The sequence below is a fragment of the Vanacampus margaritifer genome, chromosome 1, assembly GCF_051991255.1.
Source record: "Vanacampus margaritifer isolate UIUO_Vmar chromosome 1, RoL_Vmar_1.0, whole genome shotgun sequence".
NCBI classification, from domain to species: domain Eukaryota; kingdom Metazoa; phylum Chordata; class Actinopteri; order Syngnathiformes; family Syngnathidae; genus Vanacampus; species Vanacampus margaritifer.
Window position 1 is genome coordinate 65,180,185 of NC_135432.1, and position 12,369 is coordinate 65,192,553.

The following is a 12,369-nucleotide window of genomic DNA, read 5'->3' on the forward strand; positions in this document are numbered from 1 at the left end:
AAATCGCGTCAGGCGATTACAATTTTTAATTGTAATTAATTGCATAACTTCAATAGTTAACTCACAATTAATCACAAATTTTATATCTGCACATGCGCAAAGGGAACATTTAGTGCTTTAAGCACCGTCTATAATAAATAAAGTATAATTACCCACCCTTTAAAGAAGAGGACAATTTTAGCAGTTTAATTTAACATTTTAACATTCACCTGTCATCTCTGTAACAATAACATAAGTTGAATACTTGAGCTATATATACAGTGCTTGATGTATGAAGCGCTATATAAAAGTAGCATTTACCATTTGATATTATTTTATCTGTATTGAGTCATGCACCGCCATTTTTTTTTTTCTCTCCAGGACGATCCTCGGCGGCCACAGTGATGCGGCCATCGATCTCTCCGATCCCATCAGCGACCGCTTCTACAAGGAAGTGTGGATGACCACAGCCGGCCGAAACGCCACCATTTACGAGAAGGTGTGAGAGATCTCAAAATTAATCAAAAATGTTATCTCAATGTTAGAGTTTTCCATAATCTAATTATACCAGGGATTCTCATCTTACAACATAGTTTTGTTTATAACAGGATTTTGTTTAAAACGCTAATTTCTAATGTTGTATGAAACTCATACAGTCAATATTTGGATGAAAAACACACCATAAATATGCAGCTGGCCGATTGAATGCCTGATATTATCTTTTAAAATTGCAAAATAGGCTGAGTTTTTTCCCCCACATAAAAGACAAAGATAATGACATCTAAAAAATTTCCCCCTTAAAAATCTACCAATTTTTGCTGATTTGTTTTCTCTTTAACTCATGTGATCCCAAAAACGTATAAATACGTTCTATTTTAAATCTTACATGCTCCCAAAGACATGTTTATACGATTTTTACGTTTTTTTTTTTTATGCTTGAGCATACAGAAGGCTTTGATGCAGCCTCTGAACTGAAGAGAATGGTTGAAGCAAATGGTAGTTATTACAAAAACGGCCAGCAGGTGGCAGCAGAGCAAAAGAGATCAACCAGGGCCATGTTGCAAACAAGCTGATTTCCCCACAGTTCTAAACAGATTTGTGAATAATAACGAAATTTAGCTATATTCTAATGCTAATTGCTGCAAAATGGAAACAGATACAAATATGCCTGATATTTCCTGATTGAAGAGGAGAGAGACTCTAATCTTTCTTTTGGTAGGTTCCATGTTTTTATAGCAGTAGAACACAATATTCTGTGGGCCTTGCAAAATCAGTCAAAATCCAGTAAAACAGCCAGGAGCGAAGGGGGTTGCTTCAGTGAAATGGTTGCCAGTGAATGACTTCTTCAGTTAATCAAAAAACAGTATTTTAAAACAGTCAAATGATCTGCCTGTAATTCATTATCATTGTTATAAAAGTTAAATAATTAATTGGTTATCAAGATTTTTGATTCGGAATCGGCATCCGCCTCAAAAAATCCAAAATGGTCGGGCCCTAATAAATACAAAATAATTCCATGAAAACCATTGCTGTATGTATGCTAATGACTGAGCGTGCCTTGTTGCACCACGTGTCCACGTATTCTCACGCCGCTGTGCATATGTTGCGCCGCAGGTGTTCCGTTGCCTTCCCTCCTCGCTGGTGCGCAACATGTCCGAGCTGGAGCAGTACCAGTCCAAGCCCGGCCTGGCCCAGACCGACCTGGCCCGCGCTCAGGAGGAGCTGCGCAAGATCCGCGGCTTCCTGGTGCAGTTTCCTCTGGACTTCCTGTCGGAGCAGAACCTCATGCCTTCGGTCGGGACCAAGGAAGCCATGGTGCCCACCGAGATATGGACGTAGGACGTAGAAAAGCCGGATACGTCGACGCTATCTCACGCTTTGCAGGGTTATTGAGGTGGAACAACCGCCAAAAGCATGATGGGCTGCCACTTCCTGAGAAGCTTACGTTTTAACAAAGGGACCAGCTCTTTGTTTTAAATACAACCCATATTATGCTGAGATGGCGGCGCATGCGTAAGCGCATGGGATGCATTTGGTTGCGTATGTGCTGCTGGACACCAGCGGTGGGAACCTTGAGGATGACATCATTTAGCATCGCCCATCTGCCTCGTACGTATGGTTTAGAATTTGCTAGCCAAATCTCTAGGACTCATTTGCTTTGGATGGAGCGCTGGAAATGGCCAAATGGCTGCCTCGAACCAAAATGCCACACTTTGTCTGTCTATTTGGTTTATGAGACTTTTTTTTTTTTGTGGGTCTCCTCATGATAGACTTGCCTACCAAGTTTCGTGTTGCTAGGCTGAATTTTGAAAAACATTCGAAAGGGTGCAATCTAGTGAATACGGCCGCTGTGAACCACAATGACAAACTTTTGTCTTTTTGGACTTGGATTCTTGATACTTTTTTGTGGGTCTCTTCATGATAGACATGCCTGCCAACTTTCATGTTGCTAAGCCAAACTAGCCTTGAGGCAAAATTTTTAAAACATTCTAAAAGGTGCAATCTAGTGAATATGGCCACAATTAACTGAAATGGCGGACTTTATGTGTCTTTTTGGGTATGGGTTCTTGAGACTTTTTTTTTTTGTGGGTCTCCTCATGATAGACTTGCCTACCAGGTTTCATGTTGCTCGGCCAAAATGGCTTTAGAGGCTGAATTTTTAAAAACATTCTCAAGGGTGCAATCTAGTGGATATGGCCACCATGAACCAAAATGGTGGACTCTATTTGTCATTTTGGGTATGGGTTCTTGAGACTTTTTTTGTGGGTTTCCTCACGATAGACTTGCCTACCAAGTTTCATCTTTCTTAGTCGAACTGGCTTTGGGGGCTGAATAAAAAATAAAAATAAACATTTGAAAGGGGGCAGTCAAGTAAATATGGCCACTATGAACCAAAATGACTGACTTCCGTGTATTTTTGGACTTTTTTTGTGGGTCTCCTCATGATAGACATGCCTGCCAAGTTTCATGTTGCTAAGCCAAACTAGCCTTGAGGCAAAATTTTTAAAACATTCTAAAAGGTGCAATCAAGTGAATATGGCCACAATTAACTGAAATGGCGGACTTTATGTGTCTTTTTGGGTATAGGTTCTTGAGACTTTTTTTTTTTTTGTGGGTCTCCTCATGATAGACTTGCCTACCAGGTTTCATGTTGCTCGGCCAAAATGGCTTTAGAGGCTGAATTTTTAAAAACATTCTCAAGGGTGCAATCTAGTGGATATGGCCACCATGAACCAAAATGGTGGACTCTATTTGTCATTTTGGGTATGGGTTCTTGAGACTTTTTTTGTGGGTCTCCTCACGATAGACATACCTACCAAGTTTCATCTTTCTTAGTCGAATTGGCTTTGGGGGCTGAATAAAAAATAAAAATAAACATTTGAAAGGAGGCAGTCAAGTAAATATGGCCACTATGAACCAAAATGACTGACTTCCGTGTATTTTTGGACTTTTTTGTGGGTCTCCTCATGATAGACATGCCTGCCAAATTTCATGTTGCTAAGCCAAACTAGCCTTGAGGCAAAATTTTTAAAACATTCTAAAAGGTGCAATCAAGTGAATATGGCCACAATTAACTGAAATGGCGGACTTTATGTGTCTTTTTGGGTATGGGTTCTTGAGACTTTTTTTTTTGTGGGTCTCCTCATGATAGACTTGCCTACCAGGTTTCATGTTGCTCGGCCAAAATGGCTTTAGAGGCTGAATTTTTAAAAACATTCTCAAGGGTGCAATCTAGTGGATAATGGCCACCGTGAACCAAAATGGTGGACTCTTATTTGTCATTTTGGGTATGGGTTCTTGAGACTTTTTTGTGGGTCTCCTCACGATAGACATGCCTACCAAGTTTCATCTGGGGGCCGAATAAAAAATTAAAATAAACATTTGAAAGGGGGCAGTCAAGTAAATATGGCCACTATGAACCAAAATGACTGACTTCCGTGTATTTTTGGACTTTTTTGTGGGTCTCCTCATGATAGACATGCCTGCCAAGTTTCATGTTGCTAAGCCAAACTGACCTTGGGACAGATTTTTTTTAAAAAAAACATTCTAAAAGGTGCAATCAAGTGAATATGGCCACTTTAAACCAGAATAGAAGACTGTGTCATTTTCAGCATGGCTTCTTGAGATTTTTTTTGGTGGGTCTACTCATGACAGACATGCTTACCAAGTTTTGTGTTGGGTTCGGGAACTGAATTTTTAAGAAAATTTTTGAATCATCTACGTAAATATGGTCACTTTGAACCAAAATGGCAGACTTTTTTTTGTGGGTCTCCTCACAATTGGCGTGCCTACCAAATTTCCTGTTGCTAAATAAATCAGGCTGCATTGATTTTGAAGGACTCCTAGATATAAATTACCCTAAAATATCTGCTTCAAATCAAAATGGCCAACTTCCTGTATCTTTTCTGGCATGGGTTCTTGAAACTTTTTTGTTGGTCTACCAAATTTCACGTTTTGAAGTGAAACTGTCTTCAGTGGCTGTATTAGCTTGAAAAATGGCAAAAATGACCTTAACACGGCCGCTTCAAAGCGAAATGGCCAACTCTTTGTCTTTTTGGGCATGGGTTCTTGAGGCATTTTTGTGGGTCTCCTCGTGACCGACATGTCTACCACATTTCACGTTGGCTAAGAGAAAGAGTCGTTGGGGGCTGATTTTTTTTCAAAAGCTTTCACGGACCACTGCAGAGTGAAGCCCCTGAAAACTTTGAGCGCATTGCTATTATTTGAGCCACTTTAAACAACAAGGTTTTGTGTACTTTGCCCTCTTTTATGACATCATATCTTGACGCGTCATCCCGCTGAAATGGAGCTGAAATGGGAAAGTAGCAACCCAGTCAGAAGAGACAATCTTTGCTCATGTAATTCCATGTTTTGCTCAGCAGGTGGTGCTGCTTTCTTACAAGACAGCTTGTACTCTTTTTGTTTCTTTTTTTGGGTCAAAACTCCCCTTCAGACATTTTAGAAAATGCTCCCTTTTAATTGACCTATTTTATTGTTATTAATATTTGTATTAATTATTCTGTGGAAGGTAATTTTGTATTGAAACATAACATTTCATATCTGAATGATCGTTGCCCTCCCCCCCGCCTTCCAATGTGAAAGTTAAGAAGCACTCATGTTATTTTCTAATGTTAGCAAGTAGAATATAAATGTATAAATATATATACGTGTGAAACAATAACACCTGCTTTGACGATGCTGGAAAGATAAGTTCACTTTTCGTACTGGTAATAGTATCTTCTTACACTAATCGTTTCTTGACTGGGACCATGGACTTTTCAATGTTCCAACATCCTGTTTTGCCTTTTACTATTTTAACCCGTACTGTACTCTGACCTGTCAGTCAGCTGCTTGGTATTTTTTTTTTAGTTTCTATGATGTAAAAACCACAACTGTATCTAAATTCTATCTATCTGCTCTTAGTGGTTTTGTACAGTCCCGTGTCTAATCTACTCAAACTCACTGAGCTTACTTTAAATGGCGAACCAATAAAAATGATCACTTGTTCACACCAAAGACACTTTGCATGAGTGTGTCGCTGAGATTGTCAGAAAAATAATGATTCAATAGGTATTCAAAATATTTGAATGTTTATTCAATTAAAAGTTATTTGCAAAATAACAGAAAACTGGAAGAATCTAATCACATAAAACGTGGGTTAAATGCATAATTCAATGCATATTATAAATACAAAAAATGTTTTAATACAAATATTTGCTGTGTATTGAAACTGTAATTGACATTTAACCGAATTTGATCAAATAAGAATAAGAAATGCAATTAAATTTTAATATTTCAACTAAATTTGAAATTTGCAACATTTTAATGAAACAATATTTCTAAACTCAAAAAATGAAATTTAATTAAATACAACGAAATAAAATAATTTTCTGAACTGAACTTTTATAATGCTAATAAAACAATGTAACACCAATTAACATATGATTACATATTTTAATAAAAAATGGACAAATATTTAATTATAATTACAATTTCTAAACATTTTCATTTCCCATTATTATTATTATTATTATCAATATTACTACTACTACTACATTATTTTTATGACATGAGCAAGTCACGTGACACTTTGAAAGTGCGGGACTCCCTGCCGCGCGGGCCTCCCCCCCCACCGTGTCCCGCCCCCTCCCCATTTTAGCCCCTCCTTTTCCGCTCTCCATCCGCTCTCGCTGTCTGTCTGTCACCTCACACGTAGCGGCGGCGGCGGCGGCGGCGGCTCGCAGTCACACGCACACGCCGACCCGCACGGCGACACATCCGGGCTCGCTTTCGCCTCCGTCCCGCCGACATGGACCGGGAAGCCGTCGCCAACGTCCTCCCCTCGCTTTAGCCGGAGGTGACTCGCAAACGCCGGAAGAGACATTCAACGCCAGGACCGCCTGCATTTCCTTGGATCTTTTTTTGAATTTTTTTTATTTTTTTTTTGTTTGTTTCCTTTGGTGTGACTTAAGTCCTCCCGTCATGGCGAGTGACTCCCCGGCTCGCAGTCTGGATGAAATCGACCTGTCTGCTTTGAGGGTGAGGCAGCCTACATTCTACTGTTACTACTTTGGGTGCACCTGACACTGGAACCAGCAGGTGCAATAAGCCAATGTTGTGGACTATACAAGTGTGCGTGTGATTCCGCACTCTGCCCCATCCCCAACTTGAATTAGGAAAGTAGTACTCTACAGTATTGCACTTTATAAAGACATTCGTTACATCACTTCAGTTCATTGCGCCCGCCTTAGCCACCAGAGGGCAGTATAATACACTAATACAGACACAAAAGAAGAATTTCACAACTACTGTGATCGTGACTATCGATGCTAAGCGTTAGCTCAGTCAATGGCGTTTTCCTGTTATGTGTTTTGTGTAACGCTAGCTTGGTCATTCTAAAGGCAAAGCTGTGTGGTTTTAAATACACGATGTGTACTTTTCTTTGTTTTTCATGTAGAGGGGAGGAGCAATAGCAGTAAACTGCGTGACTGTGGACTTTTTAAACTAAGTTTGTTTGCTATTGCTCTTGTACAAGGTGGTGGTTAGCGTGACTCACTAGCAAGTGGCCGTTATCGCATTAATTATACGGCATTGGCATGTAATGTTATTTTGAATCGTATTTATTTCTATTGCGCGAGGTGGCAGTTAGCGTGAATAACCGGCTATAAGAGCCGTCACATTAAAGCAACACTAAGGAACCTTCAGTTTATGTTGATTATGGCGGCGCCATATGGACAAAAGTGATAAAGTTATGCCTGAAGGAAGACTACAGCCTCCTCAAAGTTGCTTAGTGCCAGGAAAATGGATACAGACCCCCCCTCAGGCCATGGCAAACGTACCATTCAACTAGTTTTAAGTCGATGTTTCATCAGAAGGGTTTGAACATATTTTATTAAGGTTGAAAAGTTCCTTACTAGTGCTACTTGAATCATATTACAGCGATGCTGAGGCATCAACCTTCCCAGCATGCTTTGCAGCGCTCATTGTAAATGATGGGCGTGCCATATTGTGAGCGTTTGATGTTTTTGATGATGACAAAAGAATGTCTCAGTTTAACGCTAACATTAGCTTTTTGAATTTAGTGGCGGTTTAGGATGTTTTTAGTTGTTGATCAAATTCTACAGAAAAATACACCAGTAGGCAGATTAGTGGAGGTTCACTGTCATGCTAATAGCTCTGGAAGTCCAACTATTAGCGTCAGTGTTTGCTTCCACGGTTAGCGTTAACATTAGCTTCACTGTTTGCTTCTGACCTCACTAAGAAATTTGCCTGCCGTCTTAGGACACTACGAAATGCGTGAAAATATGCTGTTTGTAGTTTTTAGTATCAGTGGGGGTGCTCTGGAAGATCAACATTCATTTGCGACGTTAGCTCAAATGGTAGCTTCCCATGTTTAAGTCAAAATATTTGTTTCCAAAGCTAAGAGGGTGTTAGCCTGGCATCTTCGGTCCTTACAAAAAGTGTGTAAGGATCTGTTTTTGAGTTATGAGCAAAGTTCTACAGGTAAATTTGATAGTTCAATGTACGCTAATAGCCCAACATTAGCTTCTGACGTTAGCTCTGTTAGCTTTCGATGTTAGCATTAATGTTTGCTTGTTAAGGTGACTTTTTTGTTGTTGTAATTGTTAGTATAGTTCTACAGAAAAATACATCAATCAGTAGGGGTTCACTGTAATGCTAATAGCAACATGCTAACTCGCTGACAAGCAGCTGTACATACATAAATAAGCTACCCGAGCTAAGGATAGAAGCTTGGATGTTTGGTTCTGACGCATATGCTGGCTTTTTAAACCCAAATAACAACAACCCCCCCCCCCCCCCCTTACTCCTACACACACTGTCAGATGAGTGTATAGTCATACACTGACTAGACAGGAAGTAGGTCAGCTGGGTCTGATGAGGGGGGGTTGGCGGGTAGGTTATGATGGGAAGGGGGTTGTGTGGTTTTTGTTTCTGTCTGCGCTCAAAGATGCAAAGAAACCGAGTGGATTTTGCTGTTTGCTGTCAGTGTTTTTCAGTTCCTCATGTTTTGTTTTGTTTTTTTTACTCCGCATGGTGGACTACTAGTTAGCACACCCGCCTCACTAAGGTTCTGGGTTTGAATCTCAGACCCGACCTGGCCTCTATATATAGGCGTGCGCTTACAAGGGACCGACGGTGCGTCGAGCGTTAACCTCGGGTGCCACCCGTGCCGCGGAGGCCACGGCGAGATGAGAGGCGACATCTCCGAGGCGTTTTGACTTTCCTCCTCGCACGTTCCCGGGCGTTTAATTGAAGCGCACCTCGCTGCAACAGATGGCCCAGCAGTGGGCGGTTCGTCGGCACACTTTGAGCGCAAAGCAAAAATTATAAACCCAAAAATATACTTTGGGGGATTATTTTAGAAAAATAATGGAAACACGATGATCTTTGTTCAAGATGGCTTCATCTCCGACTTTCCATGTTTGGAGACCCTCGCCCGCCCTCCAATCGCCCTCTCAATGCCTGCTGCCCACTGAGGCCGCATTCCTCGGCCCCTCGCACCGCAGACGCCATGGTAACGGGGCCACGGCAGTGCCCGGGGGCTTACACAAGGCTTATTCATGAATGGTCTATATACTGTATGGAAGTCTGTCCCCTCGTCCTCCCTCCTTCTCACTCAGCTGTCTCATCTCCACTTGACCCATTTCTAACTCACTTCCCACCACTCAGTGATGGACCACCAGATTCTGGATCACCAACGCGGCCTACAAGTTGAAACAAGAAGCACGTTGGCCTTTAAGATGGCTTTTTCCTCACTGACCAGCATGGAAAGAGTCAAAATTAGCATTTGTATTTTAGAAACTTTTGACACCAATATCCCACCCCGCCCCCCTTTTTTTATTTTTACTGAAAATGAATATCTGCTTCAAATATCAGTTATCGACCTACTCGACTAATATTTGTCATCAGTATCAGCCCTGAAAAAAACATTAGGGGTTAACATAAAGTCCGATTTTTTTTCCCCCCTCCCACAAAAAGTATATGGGAGGGGTAAAAGCAGGGCTTCACAATTAATCAAATTATAATTGTGATCACGTTGTTGGATGCCACAATTAAACTGGTCCTGATTGACGGCGATATTTACGTTTAAAAATGTGGGATTGGTGCGTATCAAATCAAGCACTTTCTCAGCCAGCCACCAGGGGGCAGACACACGCTCAAGCCCTCATTAAGTTGCCGTAGTAACAAGCGAGTGCAAACTGCTGAGTCGTAGCAAGAGAAGAAAAAAATAATAATAATTGCAATCGCAATATTGAATGAATAAATGAATACAATTTATTTCGATCAGTCATAAAAGAAAAAAAAGGATCACTCCCAGGTCCATCGTAAAAAAAAAAAAAAGTAAACATAGCCTAATTGAAATGAATGCTTAACTCTTTGACTGCCAGACGTTTTCAGAAAAGGGATGCCGTGGGTGCCAGCCGATTTAAGCATTTGTGACTGATCTTTCAAGGTCCACAGAAAATTATGTGTTTGGACTATGGAAACACACATACTACCAAATGAAAGATTGGACTCTCATCTTTCATCAGAAAAAAAAGTTTGTTTCTACCTTATTCCGTTTTTCAGTAATCAACAATAGAAAATGGTTAGTTTCACCTCTGTTTTGAAAAAAAACGTCTTTTAACGTCTTTGGCACTCCTCCATAGGATTTTACTAAACGTTATTTAACGTTTTTGGCAGTCAAAGAGTTAAAAGAGATTTCATGACCCGAATGAGACCCGACGTGGCAGGCAAACGCTGTCATGCTACGTTTTCTTGTAAATGTGTGATTAAGACTTGACTCCCGCGTGATGAATAATGCAGCGGCGAGGTGTGGGCGGGATGTGCTGGGAATTTAGACTCGTGCCGCATCAATTTTGTGTTCTAAGTGCCGACCCAATCCCCCACCCGCCCCCCGCCGCCACCATGACTGCCTCCATCTTCTCAAGGGTCTCTGATTTAATCCGCCCCACTTGTGTGTAATTCATTTTCCGGAGAGACCAACAAGTCGACGGGCCGCGCTACAAAACAGACGAGGGGAGTGATGGTTACACTTTGGGATATTTGGTGACCTGTTTGGTAGGAACAGGCCAAATGTTAAAGTTAGGTAAGAATCAGCGAGGCGGGTTTACGGTTATGTTGAGGAATGAAACTCACTCACACGTAAAGGTGGCTTTTGCAAGAACAGCAGACTTGCACTCTAAAAGCCATTATTCATAATGGCCTCTCCCCAATACCTCCCCGGGACAAATTTCCCTTGTTTAGAGTTTAAAAAAAGGTGTCCAGGGTCGCTGGTGTCTAACGTGAGGTTCAGGCTCACGTTGAAGTCATTCACTGCCATTGACGGTTATAGACGTCAAATATTCATTTGAACTATTTCTATTAGTTTAACATTTTTTTTTCCATTTTTGTTAACAAGAGTATGAAAACCTAGGATTTTTTATTGTACATTTAGAACAGATATAACATTTGTGATTAATCGCGAGTTAACTCGTGAAGTCATGCAATTAATTACGATAAAAAAAATAATCGCCTGACAGTCCTAATTTTTAATAATCTTTTCTTTTCTTTAATCGTGTCGGGCGATTAAAATTTTTAATTGTAATTAATCACATGACTTCATGAGTTAACTAAATTTTATATCTGTTCTAAATGTACAATAAAAAATCTGAGGTTTTTATACTCTTGTTAACAAAAGTGGAAAAATGTTAAACTAATAGAGATAGTTCAACATAGTTTTTTTTTCAAGTTTGGTCAGCCAACACGATTAACAGGGATGTGATTTTTCCGCTAATTCGCGGAATTCCGCTTTTTTTATCTCCCCCCAAAAAAAAAATTCCGATTTTTTTATTTATTTATTTATTTTTTTTAGTAGTTCATTGTGTATGCACATGACTCCGACAGATAACATCTTCTGCTATAACAAAGACATTTGTGGTATGCTCTAATATGAGTTACTTTTCATTTGGTCACGATACAATTATTTGTTCATGAAATTTGAACTCTTCAACATTATTTATGTGTTAACTTAGTAATCACATTAGTTAGATATGATGATATTCTCAGTGATAGTTTTTAAAAGCAAAGGCAGTCCAATGTTTTTGAATGTGACTGATTTTGAGTTGACTAAAACTGCCATTTTATATGGGATAGTTTAATATACATTGAAAATTTATGCTATTGTTTTGTCTATTTCTTTGTCATGTGAGTGCATTGAAAGTACTTAAAAACACGGAAAACCCATGAGCTCCAGCGGCCCCCAGACCCCCGGCTAAATTTTCAGATAATTTCACTTTGGTCAAATCACATCCCTGGATTAATTTCTTGAGAGGACTTTTAAAGACTATTTTTTTCACACAATAAAGTTTTTCAATGGCGATTCTGCTGTTTTCTTCAAAAATAATCCTCAACAAACACCAATGTAAACTTTTATGTTTTTTGCCACGTTTAATTTTCCGGAAAATTGGTAACGCAATTGATGATTTATTTTAGAGTGTTGGAGGTTTCGATGGATTTCACCGTCCCTCTCATGCCTATTTTTCTCTCTCCCGGCATTCAGTTTGTGTCATTTTCCGGCTTCTAATTCAAGCATTATTGAGCAGCGCGATTCACTGGCTGCCGCTGAGGTCATGTGACTGGTCATGTGACACCGGGGTAATGCACAATGAGAAGCTTGTGGGGGGGGGGGGGGGGGGGGTATTCCAAAGTGAGAGGCCATTTGTGCGAGGGGCCTATGAAAGATGAATGACGCCCGGCCCGGGTTGTATTTTTATCAGTAGGCCCGAGGACACGTACTGTATGAAGTGGAGCAGCATCAAATGAAAAAAGCAAAAGAAAAAGCACTCTGTTCTGCGTAGCCATTCCAAGGTTAATGTTCCAGACCAA

The 12,369-nt window shown here is 40.3% G+C and overlaps 2 protein-coding genes across 17 annotated transcripts in view; both read left to right on the forward strand.

Annotated features, from left to right (window-relative positions):
* The window catches only part of pld1a (phospholipase D1a), a 33,768-nt gene extending 28,272 nt beyond the window's left edge, over positions 1-5,496 (forward strand). For all 3 annotated transcript variants that reach the window (XM_077561898.1, XM_077561890.1, XM_077561908.1), the window contains 2 exons: positions 361-478; positions 1,594-5,496. In XM_077561898.1, coding sequence (XP_077418024.1) covers positions 361-478; positions 1,594-1,818 — 343 coding nt within the window. In that variant the 3' untranslated portion in view covers positions 1,819-5,496. The remainder of the gene's footprint in view (positions 1-360; positions 479-1,593) is intronic.
* A 671-nt stretch (positions 5,497-6,167) lies between these two features.
* The window catches only part of tnika (TRAF2 and NCK interacting kinase a), a 62,116-nt gene continuing 55,914 nt past the window's right edge, over positions 6,168-12,369 (forward strand). For all 14 annotated transcript variants that reach the window (XM_077561920.1, XM_077561935.1, XM_077561968.1 and 11 more), the window contains exon 1: positions 6,168-6,519. In XM_077561920.1, coding sequence (XP_077418046.1) covers positions 6,463-6,519 — 57 coding nt within the window. In that variant the 5' untranslated portion in view covers positions 6,168-6,462. The remainder of the gene's footprint in view (positions 6,520-12,369) is intronic.